We start from the raw sequence: 19,317 nt of genomic DNA, 5'->3' as shown, positions 1-19,317 counted from the left end.
CTGTCAGGATTGCACTATCCTATTTTATTTGTTGGATTTCAGAGTTATCTCCCTAGTGGTCTCATCCCCATGTGCCCAAGTGAAAAAGTATTATAAAAAACATTTTTAAAACATATAAATTTAATATTGTTTTGTTTCAGGGTTTTACTGTTGGCTTGTTTGTTGTTCTCTGTAAAGTTGCCTTTTGCTCAAGCCTAAGGTGCCTCAGATCTCAGGCAAGAGTCAGTTTCCTCTTCTGCTGTATTCTTCTGACCTTTTATATGAATTTTTATGAAAATATATTTTACCACCTTTTTTGCTTATTTTAAATATTTCTCCCTGCTTTAAATACACAGGTTTGCCATATTAATTTCTTTACAGGATTTCTAGTATAGAGGTTAATATAGGGAAGTCTCAATAAATATTGGTTGAATTAATTAATAAGTGGAAGCTCATTAACATGGCTTGGAAGCAAAAACATGGCCATATAGCAAAAATACCAATCAGAGAATTATTCTAGTGATTTAAAAGTTGCTTGTGTAAGATCCTATGTTCTAGACTCAAATGCAGTGAAACGACTTTGAAGTCATTCATAAGTTGACCAAATGTCACAGTTCCCTAATACTTGGTAGACTATAGCAAAACTTTCTCAATCTGTGAATCAACAGTCTGTAACCAAAAAAGAAAAAAGTTTAAAAAAAAAAACCAGAGGACTATAGAAGAAATAGGAAATAAAAGAATGTTAGCAGAAAGCTGTCCTCATTTTGGAAAAGTAGCTTTCTTAGATACTTATTTCTGTGTTTCAGTGCATAAATAGCTGTTCATTTATAGATTCAGGATTTCAGCAATTCTATAAAGTATTCCAAAAAATATACACTGCCAAGTATAAAACATACAGGTTTCAACAGTCAAGGAAAAATGTGTTACATTTGAATAACTATTGAGAGACTAAAATAGCTGACGCATTTTGAAGTGGCCATTGCTAATAAGCTTCAGTAGTTCTGGAAGAGGCAATAAAAATAACAGAGCAATTTGACAAGCTACTGTGGTTCAAATAGATGTTAGAGGTAGCCAAAGTTCAGAAATTATGTCAGTGAAGCTGAATTCCATTAGTCAATCAGTAACTAAGGAAATAGTTAAATGCGATACAATCTCAAACTAGAAAAACAGGAAAAATTAAAGAAGTAAGAAGAATAATCATATTTCTGGATAGTCACATGCTATCAGACAGCATAATCTGATGTCTGGAAGATAAGGCAGGCATATTTCAAAAATGGAAAAGAAAGCCATGGGCTAGGGCGTGAGTAATAACATAATAAGCAATGAAATGGGCATCCGTCTGAGAAGCAGATGACGTCCTAACAGATAAAATGACCTAAAAACAGCCAGAACATAGTTCCTTTGCTACAAGCATAATCTGCCCAGTGTTGCATGCCTAATAAGATGCAAAGTCGGTTTCCAAGACCAGGTTGCATCAAAGACAATGTTTTCTGCATGTACTGCTACTTTCTGCCAGATGAAGATAACTGAAGGTATATACCAAGCTGTCATTTAGCTCTTTACCTAAAGATGACTTCTGTGTCCTTCACGTTCGGCATACCCCTCTTTGCTCTGGCTTCTGCATACTCTAACATGTTTGCAAAGCCCTCCTAGAAAAAGAGGAAGACATAGCCTCCTGCATAGCCACAATGCCCTTTACTCTGGATCCAGACCTAACTTCAGAGAAATTAATGAGAGAAATAGAAGAGCCACAATATTTGGAATAAAATGTGTTAATTACAATTAAAAAGATATTTAAAAGGTACAGCAAGCATAAGCCGGTCATGGTAGTAAACATGGCATGCTCATAAGAAATTATTTAAAAGAGTTTAGAAGAGATTAATTCACAAAAGTGTACACAGAAGATTCTGAAAGACCTGTTGACCCCTGAGGCCTGAAGAGATTATTACCAAAATCCAGAAATAAATCTATAGGAGAGGGTTACCTGTTAGTAATTCAGATTTGATAGATTAACGAAGGCCCTGCCAAGACATTTAATATAATAATATTTTCTCCTGGCAAGAGAAGTTGGAAAATATTATCTATCGGTATCACTCTCTGTTGTCCTCCTAGCTTCTTCCAGGGCTTCTGGTTTTTCTAGACGAGCAGAAAACAAAGACCAAAAGCTGATTCATATTTGCAAAAACAGACTGCCTCTGAGGGCACAGGGCAAGCAGAAAATGATGAGAAGGGCATCCCACATTAAGCTCAGCACAGAGAGCAAACAAACTGAGGATGTCAAAGGCTCTTTAGAGGAGATGGTACCTTAGACACAGAAGGTAAGTAGTAGATTAACAAGTTAAGAAGTACTAACATTCGAGGCAAAGAGATAGCATATTCAGTAGCCCACAGAAATAAGAACATGTATAGTCCGTTTACACAAGCAGTATGTAGTAGTTTGAATGGGAAATGCTCCCCATGGGTTCAATTATGTGAACACTTAGTTGCCAGTAGTGGTGCTGACAACAGGTTGTGGAACTTGTGGGTTGTGGAACCTTGCTAGAGGAAGTATGTTACTAGGACAGGATTTGAGAGTTTATATTCTCATTGCACTTCCTGTTTGCTCTCTTGATTCCCCACATGCCAGTGAAAATGTCATCAGCCAGATTCCTGCTTATTCCATCAAGCCTGCTGCTGGTTGTGTGGCTTCCCACCATGGTGGACTCATCACTCTAGAACCACAAGCAAAATAAACTCCTTTACAAGTTGTCTTGGTAATGTATTTGATCATAGAAACAGAAAAGTAACCAACACACTTTTGGGAGAAGCACATGCTACTTGAAGAAATGATCTTGAAGCACAATAAATTGGAAAAGATGACCCAGGTATGTACAGTCTCCACTGGAAGAGACAGCCTTAAACTTTTTCCCACTTGTGATTTCGGCTTAGGAAAGTTTTATGTAATCCCAAGCATATAGATAAATAAAATAGATTTACAAATTGAATATTTGTTGCGAAAACCATCATAAGTTTGTTTTAAAATAATTATTGTGAAAAATAATTATATGGTATATATAATTTTACTATTTATTAAAGATTAAGGAAATTGTGCATACTAATGAGATAAGTGTGTGCTTATTTTTATATCAAGAATTAAATATTGAATCAATATTTTATGATGTGTTTGTGTGTGGAAGGGGGTTATGTGTATTTGTGCACTTGTGTAAGAAGGTATACTCAACCTGGGCATGCACATTTGTAAACTAGACATTGATTAAACAAGTATTCTCTATGGCTTCCCCCCATATTTTGTGGGTGGGGTTATTTGGGACAGGATTTTTTTGTATACTAGCTCTTGTTGTCCTAGAACTCACTTTGTAGACCAGACTGATTTCAGACCAGAGCTTGAAATCTGCCTGCCTCTGCCTGAGATTAAAGGAATGAACCACCACACAGTGTTCCACCATATTTTTTTGAAACAGAGTTTTCCACTGAACCTAGAACTTGCTGTTTTGGCTAGATTAGCTGGCCAGCAAACCTCTAGAACTCTTCCTTGTCTCCACCCCAACCTTCAGTGCTAAAGCTAGAAACAGTCAGCATTTAGCCTTTTTACCTGTGTACTGAGGATCCAACCTCAGGTCTTCAGGCCTTCCCAGAAAGCACATTACCTGATAAGCCATCTTGCCATCGCCCTTGCTGATTATTTAATACTGCAGAAACACAGCATCTTCAATATTTTCTTTAGAGTTCATTGATATTTTTATTTTATAATTATTAATGCTGAGAGCACTACTTTGCCCATATATATCACACAAAATGGCAAAAGTATGTTTAGGGATATTTTATAAAACATAGGAAATTCCATCCTAATTTAAAAACAAATACCATTTTGACAAATTTTTATGAAAATCAAGTCATCACCAGTCTATTATCTGGAAGGGAGAAAGCGGTATGGTTCTGGGGATCTGCCTAGCTACATACAGTCTTAATCAGACTGAGTTTGTTGTAATTGTGGAAAATTGGGTGATGGCCAGTTGATATTCACCAATGTACTGATTTGGGAGACATTTTTTAGTTTATATAAAACATACCCACCAGACAAAACTTCTGTGTCTGAGCTTTTCTGAACTTCTGTTAGTAGCAAAGGGGAAATACGTCTCATTATATAATGAAATAAACTTCAATAAGAGTCAAAAATATACACTACTGATATTCCTTATCATGGGAAGAGTTTTTATTTGTTTGTTGGTAATGTAACTTAGAATTACATAGTAGTTTTGGAGTGTTTTTGGCTTTTTAAGGGAGAAAACTATAAATTTTGAACATTGAGGGCTATTTACACTTTAAATTTAAACTCAGTCACTCTTGTAAATAAAATCAAAGTTTCCAATAGCAGTTTCATTCTGTTTTGTGGCCCACATTCCCAGTGATGTGTAATTATTTTTCAACTAAAGCACTTGCTAATACTGATACTGGCAGAGCTCTTTCCTTCATAGTAGGTACATAATAAATATTTACTGGAGAAATGGTTGAATAGTTAGGCAGATTGATAAATGAAGGCAATGGGTTGTATTAAAGTCATTTTCATCTTGTTATAAGCTTAATATGTACATGGAAATTTATTTTAAAACAACCAAGAGAAAATTAAAACCTGCCCATTTTACTTTGTCCATGAGACAGCCAGAATTTAGGCTGCTAGATTCTCCTTTGTGTCTATCTGCTTCGACTGCTTTATTTAAGAACTGACATTCTTTTATTCATGCTAATCCATGAGTTAAATGCATAGGTCTCACAGGTTGACTTCTTTTGTATAGTTCACAACATAATTGTTCTGAAGCTTTAGAAACCTGGTTGTGATTATCTGAAACCAACAGGAAGGCTGCTATTAGTCATACATGATGAGACACAAAAGAACCTATTGATTTTTTTTTTTTTACCCCTAACTTAAGCATTACCATTGTGTGACTTAATATATCTACAAAGATCTGTGTGGTGCTGGGGGTGTGTGACTCAGTGTTAGAGTGCTTGCTTAGCAGTCACAGTTCCTGGGCTTGATCCCCAGTATTAGGCAAAAATAACCATTGATTAGATTATGTTTTGTTAAAATTCTTTCAAATTTTTGTTCAAAATAACCTTCAAAAACCATTGTTTGGTGGGGCTATGCATCTTGTAAATGTGGGATGAATTATTAATGCACTACACAATGCTTTGCTAAAAGGCTTCGACTCCTCACTTGGGCCACAAGTAACTAAGAGCAGAATCAAAGTCTGACATCCATGTCTTTATTTTGTCTTCTTTGCCTGATGGCACAGAGGTAAGTAATTGTCCTAAACCTGAAGTCGCCTGAGATTCCAGAAAGAACTAATCCTCATAAGACAGACCCCTGCCCAGGTAAGGAGAGGAATGAATGATGGTAATGCTGTACTCTGGAGCAGATGATCATTTTGGAGGAGCCAGATTGAGCTCTTCAAGTGATGACAGCCATGAGGACTTTATCAGACCCCCTGTAGTACAAGAATCAAGTCAGGAACCAAACAGACCACGCCTTTCCCTCTATTAAAACTTACTTTAATAACAATACCTTTTGTTTAATAACAATAAAAAAGCAGATTTGAGGCCACCCCTTTCCACTAATGCTTATCTCTTTAACTGGGATTTTGGGTTGGGTGGCCAAACTTATACTACTGGGCCCTGGAGCCTCAGCTTTTGCCCTAAAGAATATGCATGACCAGGACACTTCACACTTCCAATCTGATAGTTTCTTTGCTTTCCACAGACATCGATTTACACTTTTTATATTCATGATTTACACTTTTTAATATTTATCCACCTATCCTCCCAACTCATCTAACAAATAGAAAGATTTCTTCCTAATTTCTCCTTTGAGACTGAATATCTCAGTCTCTGGATAAACTAAGCTTACATATTAAAATACTAAAAAACAGGTAGATACTGTGGTGATGAAAATGCCTGGGAAAGGTTAGACTTTGTGGGCTGTTTAAAAAATATGTTTTTTATTTGTGTCTCTCCCTTAGTACAGCCTATGTACTGTCATCTGTGAGTTCTTCTCAGCACCTAGAAAAATATTAGTTGCCAAAATAATGTTATTCCATACTATTTTTAGATTTCTAATTTTTGCAGTATCCAATTACTCTATAATAAACATAAACTTCTATACAGTAAATTAAATTAAACTTTCAATAGTTTATGTTTTAGTATAAATACTCTATACAAATATATAGTGCTCTACATTAACATTACCATATCTGTGGGTTCCTCATCCCTGCCCTCAACCAACTACACATCCAAATTATTTGAAAAACAATTCACCTGTATTGACCATATGTTTTCTTTATATAGCACTTCCCATGTATTAAATGTAGGTAACCTAGCATTATTCAAAAGTATGTAGGTTGATATACATAATTTGTATGAAATATTACCATACTTTATATGACATCTGAACATCTGCAGATTTTGGTACACAAGGAAGATGCTGGATTCTAGTCCTCCATGGACACCAAGAGACAGCTGTAAATGTGTATATAGTGTATTATATGTGTTTATATATATATGTAATCACAACTGAAGAAACATTTTAAAGCTTTAAACTAGCTTATGAATAAGTTATTCAGTTTCAACTTCTTAAACTATTAGTGACAATGTAGAATATTTAAATTCTGTGTATTTGTGTTATTCTAAACAGATGGTCAGCAAAAACTGAAACGAATGTTTTAGTTGTTTTCCTATGACACAACTGGGTGAAAAGCAGAAGTACACAGAAGTTTCATAATGAAACTTCAACCACATCAGACTTGTCTACTGTCAGGTTTTGTTACATTCCCTCTAACTCAACCCAGACTCCCTGAGGTTGGCCAATGGGGCAAAGTTTGAGTCAAAACCACACCCTTCCTTTGAGCTTTAGGGATACACTTAGAATTCTAGTGAAATCAGAATGGAAGAAGCTGAGGAGGAGGGCGACTTTATAGGAAAACCAGCAGTCTCAACTAACCTGGACCCTGGGTCCTCAGACACTGAGCCACCAACCAAGCAGAATACACCAGCTGATATGAAGCCCCCAACACATATACAGTAGAGGACTGGCAGGTCTTGGCTCAGTGAGAGAAGATACACCTAACTCTCAAGAGACTGGAGGCCCCAGGAAGTGGAGGACTGGGGGGCAGGGGGGGTGAGGTAGGGACATCCTCTTAAAGACAGAGGAGAAGGAAGGAGGTATGGGAGGTAGAACAGTCAGAGGGTGGGCCTGGAAGGGGATAAAGACTAAACTGTAAAAAAAGATTAAAGAATTAAAAAAAAAAGGCAGACCTTTTTTCCTCTTGATATGGAAAGCCTATTATATTCAGTGTTTATTCACATTCCAAATTTAACACAGCAAATACAATAGGTATACAAAGGTTAGGGAATCTGAAAGTTCGATCCACTCGAAGCACTGATAAAGTTTAAGCCTTTCTAAGAGAGGGCAAAGTTAGAAAGAAGGTATGTCAAAGAAAGAGAAAGAAAAGGACAAAAAGAACAAAGGAATGAACCAATGATAAATGTGTACTAAGGCCGAAAATTAAGATCAATATAAGTAATAGTCCTGAAATTTAAAAAAAAAAAAAAAAAAGAGAGAGAGAGAAAATTCACATTAGATTTAATGACGTTCTTTCGTCTGAGGCAGATTGTATTTCTAGATGGTCACCAAAAAGATGACAATTTAGATGGACAATTTAATGCATAGTTTTATTCTCAAGAACCTGAGGGGGGCTAAAATTGCTCAGTGGTTAAAGACACTTAGTGCTCTTGCACAGAGCCTGGATTCAGTTCCCAAGCACCCACATCAGGTGACTCACAGCCGCCTCTAACTCCTCCAGGTAGTCCAGCACCTTCCAGCCTCCATCACAGGCACCTTCATGTACACTTACACACATGAATTAACACAAGTGCATACATATACACATAAAAATAACTAAATCTTTTATAAATCTGAGAGAATAAAATGCAATGTTGCAGAATTTGATTAGCTAGGTGATTTATTCTCTTCTATGTTAGCACAACCTGTAAACTGGGATGTAATTTCCATCTCACTTTCTCTGTCTTGCTATATATTAGTAACCATTTATTATCAACTTTATTTGAGGTGCTGTGATAAATATTTTTGCATGATTTTAAAGTGGAACCTTTATTCCACAATCTTGTGTGCTTTGGTGTGAAATGGCATACCTTACAGTAAACACTTATGCACTTCTCTAAGGCATTGACAGGGGTAAAGAAGAAACTGAGGAGTTTAGGGTAAGGAATGGGACCCATGAGGAAACATCATCAGTGTTCCTTTATCCTACATTTTATTTACATGTTCCAGCTTCAAAAACATGTATCCTGCCTAGGCTTCTCTCAGCAAGACCAGTAGCAGAGTGGCAAAGGTTATGCCCAGTATGGCTAGGCAAAAATAATAATAAGTCAAGCCCAGGGTAGTACATGGATCTACAAGTAAACTGTTTCTTGAGAATATTAGGAAGTCCAAAGAAGTGAAGATGAGAAATTTTTTGCTTTTAGTAAACAAAATCCATATAATTCATATATGTGCCGGGCGGTGGTGGCGCACGCCTTTAATCCCAGCACTTGGGAGGCAGAGGCAGGCGGATTTCTGAGTTCGAGGCCAGCCTGGTCTACCAAGTGAGTTCCAGGACAGCCAAGGCTACACAGAGAAACCCTGCCTCGAAAAACCAAATAATAATAATAATAATAATAATAATAATAATTCATATATGTGAGGATTGATCTAAATGTATTGGGTAGAAAAATACCTAGATTAGCAGAGCACACCCTCTGGATATGTTCATGAAGATTTCCAGATAGGATTAATAAGAGGGAATACTGGATATGAATGACAGCATTCATTCCCTGGGACCCAGAACCAATAGAAGAGGAAGAAGGAAGAAGCTTCCTATTAGAGTCACATACTCTGCTTCCTGGTCACCATGCTGTGCACTTTCTAATCTGACTCTGCCTACCATGTTAGGATGAAACTCCAAAACTGCCACAATAAATCATTTTCCCTTTATTTTGCTAAAATATTTGCCACAACAAAAATTCACAATATGTCTGAGCATAGATCCTGTGTAGTAGTTACTTTTCTCCCTACAGGGACCAAATAGCTGAAAGCAAGCAACTTAAGGAAAGAGGTTTTGGGTTGTTTTGTGGTGTGGGGGTTCTAGCAGCCCATCGTGGCAGAGAAGACAGTGGGGGCAGCTTTGGGCTCTGGCAGCAGGAAAATTGAAGCTACTTGTTCACATTTGAGTATACCAGAAGACAGAGAAAGGAGAATTCTGTCAGCTGGCTTTTTTCTCTTTCACTTTTTACTCAGCAGAACTCCAGACCATAGAATGGTGCAGCTTATATTCAAGAGAGGTCTCTGTACCCTTAGTTAATCTTCTCGAAGCCCCTCACATACACTCAATGCTGTATTTTATAAATATACCACAAGGCTTTCTTTTCTTTTTAAGGGTTGTTGTTGTTGCTGCTGTTTAGACATGGTCTCACCATGCAGACTCGGCTCTCCTGGAACTACCTATAAGTTTCTTAATTCACTCAGGTTGATGATCATAGTTAACAAACCATCATACCTCAAAATGCAGAACTGAGAGGAGATATAAGAAAAATGTGTATCTGGGTAAGAAAGGAGGTAAATATCTGGGTATGAAAGCAAAAGAACAATAAAGGCCAGCACACAGTATTTTCTTACCATAGGTATAGAAAAAAAATGAGACCAAGCTGAATTACATGTTGAATTGTTGTAAACTCAGATAAGCCTTTCTGAGTAACAATTGTAGGACACAGGACAGAAGTACTCTGAACAAGAGCAACAGAAGTACAGGCTTCCAATAGGCTTATTTAAGACTTCTGCTGTATTAAATTCTAGAATTAAATGCAACTGTAGGAACACAAAAAGTTTCCTATGGCTGACCACTGGAAATACAAAACATGTCTCAGGGGAGGGGGCCTCATTCCTGAAACAGACTGACTCTACCTATCTCAGCAAGCATTGATTGCTGTAGTTCTTCATCTATTAATAGTCAGCCCTAAACACATGAAAATAAAAGTTAAATGGTCCCTTTACTCTCTCTCTCTCTCTCTCTCTCTCTCTCTCTCTCTCTCTCTCTCTCTCTCTGTGTGTGTGTGTGTGTGTGTGTGTGTGTGTGTGTGTAAAACAATAAAAGGCCAGGAACTTGAGAGGGAATGAAAGACATATAGGAAAAGCTGAAGCAGGGAGAGAAAGGGAAGAAATGATGTAAATTCAGTTTTCATATATAAATTTCTGAAATAAAATAAAAATTCAAATTTAAAAATGTCTAAAAGGAGCCAGGTAGTGGTGGTGCACGCCTTTAATCCTAGCAGTTGGGAAGCAGAGGCAGGCAGATTTCTGAGTTTGAGGCCAGCCTGGTTTACAGTGTGAGTTCCAGGACAGCCAGGGCTATACAGAGAAACCCTGTCTTGAAAAACAAAAGAAAACAAAACAAAAAATTTCTAAAAGGAATTTAGATACAAATCAATATTTCTTCTCCATAGTTCTGTTGAAAAGATAAAACGTTACTTGATTCTTTGATAATAAGAACTATAATTTAAAGTCTTAAAAAGTTAGAATATGAGCTAAGCAGTGTTGGCATGTACTGTTAATTTCAGCACTCATGAGGCAGAGGCAGGTGGACCTCTGTGAGTTCAAGGCCAGCTTGGTCTACAGAGTGAGTTCCAGAACAGCCAAAGCTACACAGAGAAACCCTGTTTCAAAAAAATAACAACAATAATAAAAACAAAGTTAGGATATGGTATCTTTGCAGATGGCTCTCTGCAAAAATTCCCTAAATAATCATCCTCAAAACTTTCTAATATTAAAATATACTTCTTCTTTCTTATTACTACTAAATGTCTTCTCTAATAAGCTGAGAGAGCTAGTGTGTGTGTTCACTGAAAATTCAAATATGTATACTGGGCCATCTTACCTGACCCCTACCACCATTTCCCTCTCTCCCACAGATACCCTTCTTCTACACAACAAATCCCCTACTTCATGTCTGAGTTTTGGTTGATTGGTTGGTTGGTTTCTTAGCACACTTCATTTAATTTTAGCTGCTTGCATGAACATGAGTCAGGCATTTAGGAGTGTGATATGAGGAAGTTATCAGGGATATACCACTAAAGAAAATGGCGCCGGGTGGTGGTGGCGCACGCCTTTAATCCCAGCACTTGGGAGGCAGAGGCAGGCGGATTTCTGAGTTCGAGGCCAGCCTGGTCTACTGAGTGAGTTCCAGGACAGCCAAGGCTATACAGAGAAAACCTGTCTCCAAAAATAAAAAAAAAAGAGAGAGAGAGAAAAGAGAAAATGGCACCCCTGTTCCTGATTATCAATAACTAAAATCATCTGAGAAAAGAATCATAATGAGGAATGGTCTATAGTAGTTAACCTGTGGTCATGCCTATGACGGATTTTCTTAATTGGGTTAACTGCAGTGGGAAGTCTATGAAAAATGGTGCCTAGATTGTGCCGAGTTGACAGTTTGAACTAACCATCACACTTCCTATTTGCTTTGTCAATGTGTTTTCTAACAGCAACAGGAAACTAAGATAGGCATTGTTTCTGAGGAATGGGGCTATTGCTATGAAGAGCTTGTCTATGTGGCTTTAAGCCTTGGAATTAATTTATGGGAGGACTGTAGAAGCATTCATTACATCAGTCTGGAGAAGCTGTTGGATGCTAGAAACTAATTTAATGGTTCATTCTAGTGGGAACTTGGAAGACAGTCTTTGTGGGGAGACATGCAGATGGTGGAGAGCTGGCTAGTGAGCTTACATAGCAAACAAGGGCTTTGTCTTGAACTGGGATAGGGTCATTTATGTGGTATTTTAGCCAAGAATCTGGCTACATTCTGCCTGTGTCCTGAGTTACATTTGAAGGTGATGGACAGATATGTTTGGCACAGGAAATTTCAAGGCAGGATGGTATTCAGGCTGGTGTCAAGAAAAACAGCTGGAACTGATGGAGGTACTACCACCAGTTTATAGAAACTTTCTGCACTACCTTCATAGAATGGGGAAAATATGCTGAGAGCAAAACCCTGCCCCTCAGAGGAGGCTCCAACTTATAAACATAGAAATTCACTTAAGGAAAAAAAGTTTAAGCTAAAGGGGTTCCCTGTTCCTCAAAAGCAACTGCCTAGGAAAGTTGCCATATAGTTGGCACACAGAAGCTGTGGTCCAAGGGGGCCAGGCTACATCTTACGTTGGCAGCAGAATTTGGCACTGATCTATGGGGATAAACGTATGAATACATAGGGCAACTTAAAATTATGTTCATTTAGCAAACCAACAGTAGCATGCTCTCCTCTAGGGCCTATGACTCACCCAGGCATGAGCTTCTGACCAGGTTTATACTACCAGTACCAGGAATGAGTTCTCTCCTGTAGAGTGGGCCTCAAATCCAATCAGAGCATGATTGGTTACTCCTGTACTAATCATCTCACTATTGAGATGACAATACACATCTTGTCAGGCAGATTATTACTGTAGCTCATTGGGTTAATAGCTGGATGGGACAATTTCTGGTCTATCCCCCAGCAGCTTGCACAAAGAGCTAGAATTTAAAGGAAGACATGACTTGACTTTAGAAAATTGTTCATATAGTTGATGTTCAATATGTGCATGGAATATTTGTTATGTTATTGGAACCCTTCTAAATAACAAGAAAATATAACCTATTAAATAACTATTTAATATAACGATTAAATTAATACTAAACCAGTATTCATTGCTTAGCTTGTTGCTGTGACAAAGTAACTATCAAAGCAATTCTAAAAAGGAAGGATTGTGGTGGGGAAGTCAGGGTGGCAAGAGCTTGAAGCAGTGAGTCACACTGGAACCACTGTCAAGAGCAGAGAACAATAACCGCCTGATATTCAACACTCTTCTTTTTATTCATCCTGGAACCCCGCAGAATGGCACTGGCCATTCTAGATATTCCTTCTTAGGCATGCACAAAGACTTCTCATCCTAGATCCTATCAAGTTGACAATATTAAGCATCACAGACCTGAAAGATAGCTTAGTGGGCAAAAGCACTGGCTGGCAAGCCTTATGATCTGAGGTCAAAACCCAAGACCCACTCTTATATCCACACTCATGCTGTGGTATGCATGCATATGCACACATGGGTGCACACACATGCACACACAAAATATATAAATTCTAAAATCTTTTATTTTAGTGTAAATATTTTGCATGCATGTTATGTTTATGTACCATGTGTGTGGCTGGTACACATAGAAATCAAAAGAGGGCCTCTAGTCCCCTGGAAATAGAATTAAAGATGACTATGAAGATGAATATGGGTGCTGAGAATTGAAGCCAGATCTTCTATGAGAACAACAAACACAATGCCATCTCTCCAGCCCTATAAACTTAATTTTAATATGTAAGAAAATGGGGGGTGGCATGCTGGAGAAATAGCTCAGTGTTTAAGAGCACTTAGAACTTCTGTGGAGTACTCGTGGCAACTCACAACCATCTATAACATCAATTCCAGATATCCAACACCCTCTTCTGGTCTCCATAGGTACCAGGCATGCATGTGATACACGTGCATGCATGTGTAAGGGCTACACACTCATACACATAAAATAACAATAAATATTTTTAAATAAAAAATTACTGTCTGAACAAAAGAATCAAAACTTTTTCTTTCTTTTTTATTGCCCATTTAGAGGAATTAGTCCTTCATGAGAAATCCATAACAGTACATTCTGAGAAATATACATCTTTTGAGTCTACCTGGTTAGAATCCAGTATTCCAGATGTTCCATAACATAAATAACAGTAAAGTTCTGAATTTTATTTAAAATTGAAATTTATCTCCTGACAAACTACTTTTGGGTGGCAGAAGACTGGTTAGCTGTTTCTGCCCCTACTTGATGCTTTTGGATTTCCTTACTCGCCATTAGACTGCTTTTTCCTCATCCAGGATTAAAACGACGACAAGTATAAACCATGACAGGAAGCATCTGTCTGGCACCACAGTTGCTTCTAACTACAGCAAGGTCTACAGTCAACTCTCAGGCTGATATTCAAAGCTGACTTCTTGTACCATCGTATTTCTCAGGGCAACCCCATTTTGAAGGGCCTGGGCTCTGTTTGCCTTCAGTTGGTCACTTGTACTTCCTCCTGAAGAAGAGTAAAGTAAGTCAGATAAGCCTGACTGGGATGGTCTAGATGGGAATCATAGAAGGGCATTTCTAAGAAAGGAATTTTACCCTGACCTGAGTGAGCACAGTCTGGGATCAGCCATTCATTCACTCACTTACCAAACAAATGTTTCTTAAACACTTTCTATGTTCTAGACCCTGGAAATAAATAAGTTATGAAGATAGATGATATTTAAACTTAGATCTGTCCAGCTTCTGAGCCTGGGCTCTTCTCTCTATTCATGGTACAGCCAAGATCTAGCCAGAAAAAAACAAACAGGTCTGTCGGGAATTACTTTTTCCTCTATTGATGAATGGAAGCATTAACAATCCAAATCTAAAGTAGTGAAGCAAATGTACAGATTAATGAAATCAGGAAGTCATTCCTCTTGTCACATGGTTGACACTGGGAGAAAAAGGTGCTCCCAAGGAACAGACAAAGCAAAACTGCGGAGAACTACTCAAGAGACCACACGATACAGGAAGCAGAAAAGAAGACAGTAAGAAATACCTGGCTTCTCTCTTTGGGCTATTGTTGCCAGGCTCCTCAAGGTACTGATCACTGCTTCAATGAAACAAGGACCAAAGAAGAGAGAGGGTGTGGAATTAACAACAGAGATCAGAAGATGAACCGGAGCCTATCAGAGTCAATAGTAAATAGTCACATGAGTATGCTCCCTCTGGTATTGAAATAAGGACTATGGAATGACACAGATGAATGACTAAGATACTTAGTAAATTCAAAAGGAAAGGTTGGGAGCAGCAACAGTAGCTAGAGAGCAAGAAACAATGCTGAGTCCCACAGAGAAGTAGACCTGTAAATGAATAAAAGTAAGTAGGTATTTATTGTGGCTTGAATCTGAGTCTCCCATAGTGTTTGGGATGCTTGTTCCCCAACTGGTGGTACTATTTGGGGAAGCTGTAGAAACTTTAGGAAGGAGAGCATAGTTGGGAGAAGTAGGTCACTAGAAGTGGGCCGCTGAAGGTTATTACCCAGCCTCTGGTTCCTTCATTCCCACCTCTCTTCTTCCTGATCTACCATGATGTGAATAGCCTCAGCCACATTCCTGCTGCCATGAACTAAATTGCCATGCATTCCCTATGCTGGACTGAAACCTGCCATTGTACTTCCCGTCTATGTGTGGTCCAGCACATCCTGTACAGTTGGGGCAACCAAGCTTGTTTACAGAAGTAAAAACATGTGGCTTGTTATCTTACATGAACAAGAGCCCCCAGCACTCCAGGAAGTTATCTGTCCTTGGGCAAGTGGGGCTTACATGGTATAGGAGGCATTTTTGTTTATAGATCTCTTCAGCACAGTAATTTAAACTTAAAACATAACTTCATCCCTCACCTTCCCCCTTGAGTTATATCCTGAGTCAAACCCTTGACTCTGTGGTGGATACCTGTTCATATTGGTATCTAATAATTATCAGTTTAATGGCAGTTTAATGGGAATTTATGTATCTAGTTAAGGCATTAATGATGCAAAAGCTAACAGTAATTAGCAGAAACATTACAATAGCTAACAGAGTTACTATTCAGGAGAAACATAAAAATGAGAATAGGGGTTTTCACACACACACTTCTTTTGCAATTTTTTGTTCATTTTTGTTTGCTTATTTTTAGTTGCTTTGTTTTTGTTTTCGTTTTTAGTACAGCCAGATTATTTCTAATGATTCTCAAATGGTTTGTATAGAAACAGCAGTTTTTTTCTTGAAGCCATAAAATAGCCTCTTTGGTCTACATAGCACAGGTCAAGTATACTATCATATTGTAGAACTACTTCAGATAATGAATCTACATGTTGATAGATCTTGGCCTATTTAGTTTTAACAGGTACTTCTCCTGGCATGCCAGTAGGCACTCTAGGTAACCATTTTGTCCCCTGTTTCAGGGAGAGGTATGGTTGTTGTTGTTGTTGTTGTTGTTGTTGACCTAACATTGCAGCCTATAGACTTATAAACATAAGCGGTCAACAAAAAAAGCTGATGGCCAATGAGCTGAGGCAAGAAATAGATGGTGGGACACTGGCAGGAAGAGAGGATTCTGTAAAATAGTAAGAGCTAAAAGAGAGGTTCGGTGAGAGCCCAGAGAGCCAAGATGAGATAGGAGATGGACTTAAATCAACAGGTAAATCAACTCAGGGAGACACTGAGGAAACACTTAAGAAGTGGGCCAGGACTGAAAGAAAGGTAACTAACTAATCAAGTGATAGACACAGAATAGATTAAATAGTTAAGTAAGTTAGGCGCTAGTCAAGGAATGAGTCAAAGCTTATGGTCAAGGCATTTAATAATAAACAATTAGTCTCGGATCATCTTTTCAGGAGCTGAGGCTGGGAAAGGAAAATATGGAATAATAAAATTATTTTTTCAAATGCTGTCCCTCATTGGGCATAGAATTTAAGTGTAGTAAAGTCCTGGGTAAGAGGCAGTATGGTTATATTGGCACTGAACTTATATCAGGCAAGAACTTAGAAATCCAAACCTGAACAGAGCAAGCAAGTACTACCACTACTACCACTACTACCACTACTACCACTACTACCACTACTACCACTACTACCACTACTACCACTACTACCACTACCACTACTACCACTACCACCACTACCACCACCACCACCACCACCACCACCACCACCACCACTACCACTACTACCACTACTACTACTACTACTTTTTCCTCCTCTTCCTCCTCCTCCCCCCCCCTTCTTTTTAAACTAGTTATTTTCATTTATTTATATTTTAAATGTTGTTCCCCTTCCCGGTCTCCCCTCCACAACCCCCTACCCCATTCCTCCTCCCCTTTGCCTCTAAAAGGGTGCTCACCCATCCACCCACCCACTCCCAACTCATCACTCTAGCATCCCCCTATGCTGGGGCATCGAGCCTCCACAGGACCAAGGGCCTCCCCTCCCATTGATGCCAGATAAGCCGATCCTCTGCTATATATGCGGCTGGAACCATGGACCCATCCATGTATACTCTGTGGTTGATGGTTTAGTCCCCAGGAGCTCTGGGGCTAGGCAGAGGGGTTGGGGGACTCCAGTTAGTTGATATTGTTCAAACTTTTTAACCCAGAATTGTTCTTGTCTAAAGGAAACATTGGGACAAAAAAAATGGCGCAGAGACTGAAGGAAAGACCATCCAGAGACTGCCTCACCTTGGGATCCATCCCATCAGCAGACACCAAACCCCAACACTGTTGCTGATGACCAGGTATAACTTCTGACCAGGTATGAAATGTTTAAAGTTGTGCTTAAATGTTAAATAAAGGAAGGAAACTGGATGTAGAAACATTACAAGCAGGTGAAAAGAATTTAAAATTAATAAAATTAAAACAGAATAAGATGAAAAAATCAGTAACAGAGCTTTTGGACTTTATATAATGCTATCGTAGATGGCTTAAAGATACAGAAGAGACAAATGGCTTAACTGAGACTGGGACTTTATTACCAATTATAATTATTATTATGCTGATAGATATTTTCCTCATCTTAATAATCATAGTAGTTTTTATACATTCCTTTAAAAAGACTTTTCAGATACAGACCTTAGAAGAAAAATTAGAACTAAAGACTATAAATAAAACTGAGAAAGACACTAAGATATAGACAAAAGAAATATAGTTAAATCCTACTGCACTTTATATAATGAAAATCAGAAAAGTAAGACAAAGACTGTTAGGAAACCAATTTAGCTCATCATGTTAGTAGTGTTCAACAAATGACAGCAGATGCTGGAAACCCACAAAAAAATATAAAGGATTTAAATGGCATCCCAAAAAAAATTTTTAAAATTATAAGAAGGCAACTTTAATTTAAAAAATCATTAAAGAATTTAAGAAAAGCCAAAATGCTAAATGTTTTTATTGTGGCAAGCAAGGTCATTTTAAAAGGGATTGTAGACAAGGCATTCCTAGGAACAATGTCTTTTCTTCAGAAAATCCAAAAAAAGAAGGCCACAGCTGTCTGGAATATGCCAAAGGTGTAGCAAAGGCTGACACTAGACTAATTAATGTAGCTCAACAAGGGACAGATAAGGTAATCCTTGTTCAAGAAATGCCCCAGAGGCCCCAATATCCGATTCAAATCAGCCGTCTCACGTCAACAGTGGAGAAATTCATCCACAGAAAAATTAAACAACAATGCTCTGGATATATAAACATTAATAACCCAGATATCAAAAAAGAACAGCTTCAATAGATAAAACAGAGCTCAAAAGAGACTAAAGGCTTAAAGTGTAGGAATGTATGTAAGAGATGCTTAATAAATAAAAAGGGATAAGAAATCTTCCAGAGACAGATGAAAAATGTTGCACTGAGATAGGAAAATATGCTCTTATTTCCAAAGGTAAAGAAAAACCGTGAATTTCATCCAAATTAATAAAAATCAGAGTTGACGGGGGAGACACCTGAATATCTTAGCTACCAGAAAGAATATAGAAATCAAGAAGAACAAAAAAGGTGAAGTATCCACTGATCCCTCTTATGAGAACAGCTCTGAGACTGGCTGAGACATGAAAATGTCTCCAGTCCAGAACTTCAGCTAAGTAGTGCCAGTAAATCTTATTGGCTACAGAATCCTCATGACTTACCATGCCATCTTTCCAATTGGCATAGATAGAAACTTGTATTACATTCTGGTTATGCAGTCCAAACTAACTTATTAAAAAAAGACAGAAGCCTTACCTGCTAGAACAGAGACCAAAATATCACCTTTAACCTTACCGAACCTGAGCCTCTGAGCATAATTAACCCTCCTGCCTGGCCTCCTGAGCAAGATTTTGAAAAAAAAAAAATGTAGAGACTTTATAAAACTGTTCATAACATGAATAACAGTGGTTAGATTTAGATGAAACTTGGAGAGATTGTAGAAGATAGACCTACCTTGTTTCTAATGCCAGTGTTCAGCTTCTTTTATCAATGTTCACATCCTGCTCATCAACCACATGGAAGAAGGTCAGTTCCCTCAATTGACCAGTAATCCTGATAGGTTGGTTTTATACACAAGTATTTCATGTATATCCTGAGCCCAATAAAAGTGTTTATTTCATTAACAGAAGTATCCTTGAAGTTCTTGGAATAATAGTAGTTCGGCTTTTCTGCACGTATTTATTTATTTA

General features: G+C 38.0%; 1 protein-coding gene across 10 annotated transcripts in view; it reads left to right on the top strand.

The window, feature by feature from the left end:
- The window catches only part of LOC143443667 (uncharacterized), a 69,418-nt gene that overhangs the window by 20,606 nt on the left and 29,495 nt on the right, over positions 1-19,317 (top strand). For 3 of the 10 annotated variants that reach the window (XR_013112837.1, XR_013112834.1, XR_013112826.1), the window contains exon 2: positions 17,293-17,429. Coding sequence is in view for 1 of the 10 variants with exons in the window: in XM_076941263.1 (XP_076797378.1) it covers positions 2,606-2,608 (3 nt within the window). In the remaining 9 variants the exon portion in view is untranslated. Of the gene's footprint in view, positions 1-2,605; positions 2,845-7,253; positions 14,184-17,292; positions 17,430-18,545; positions 18,659-19,317 lie in introns of those variants that run through there. The other 7 variants (XR_013112825.1, XR_013112829.1, XR_013112838.1 and 4 more) reach the window with 6 other exon arrangements.

The sequence above is a fragment of the Arvicanthis niloticus genome, chromosome 1 (assembly GCF_011762505.2).
Source record: "Arvicanthis niloticus isolate mArvNil1 chromosome 1, mArvNil1.pat.X, whole genome shotgun sequence".
NCBI lineage: Eukaryota > Metazoa > Chordata > Mammalia > Rodentia > Muridae > Arvicanthis > Arvicanthis niloticus.
The sequence above is the reverse complement of the archived record's forward strand: the minus strand, read 5'-3'. Positions and strand labels throughout refer to the sequence as shown.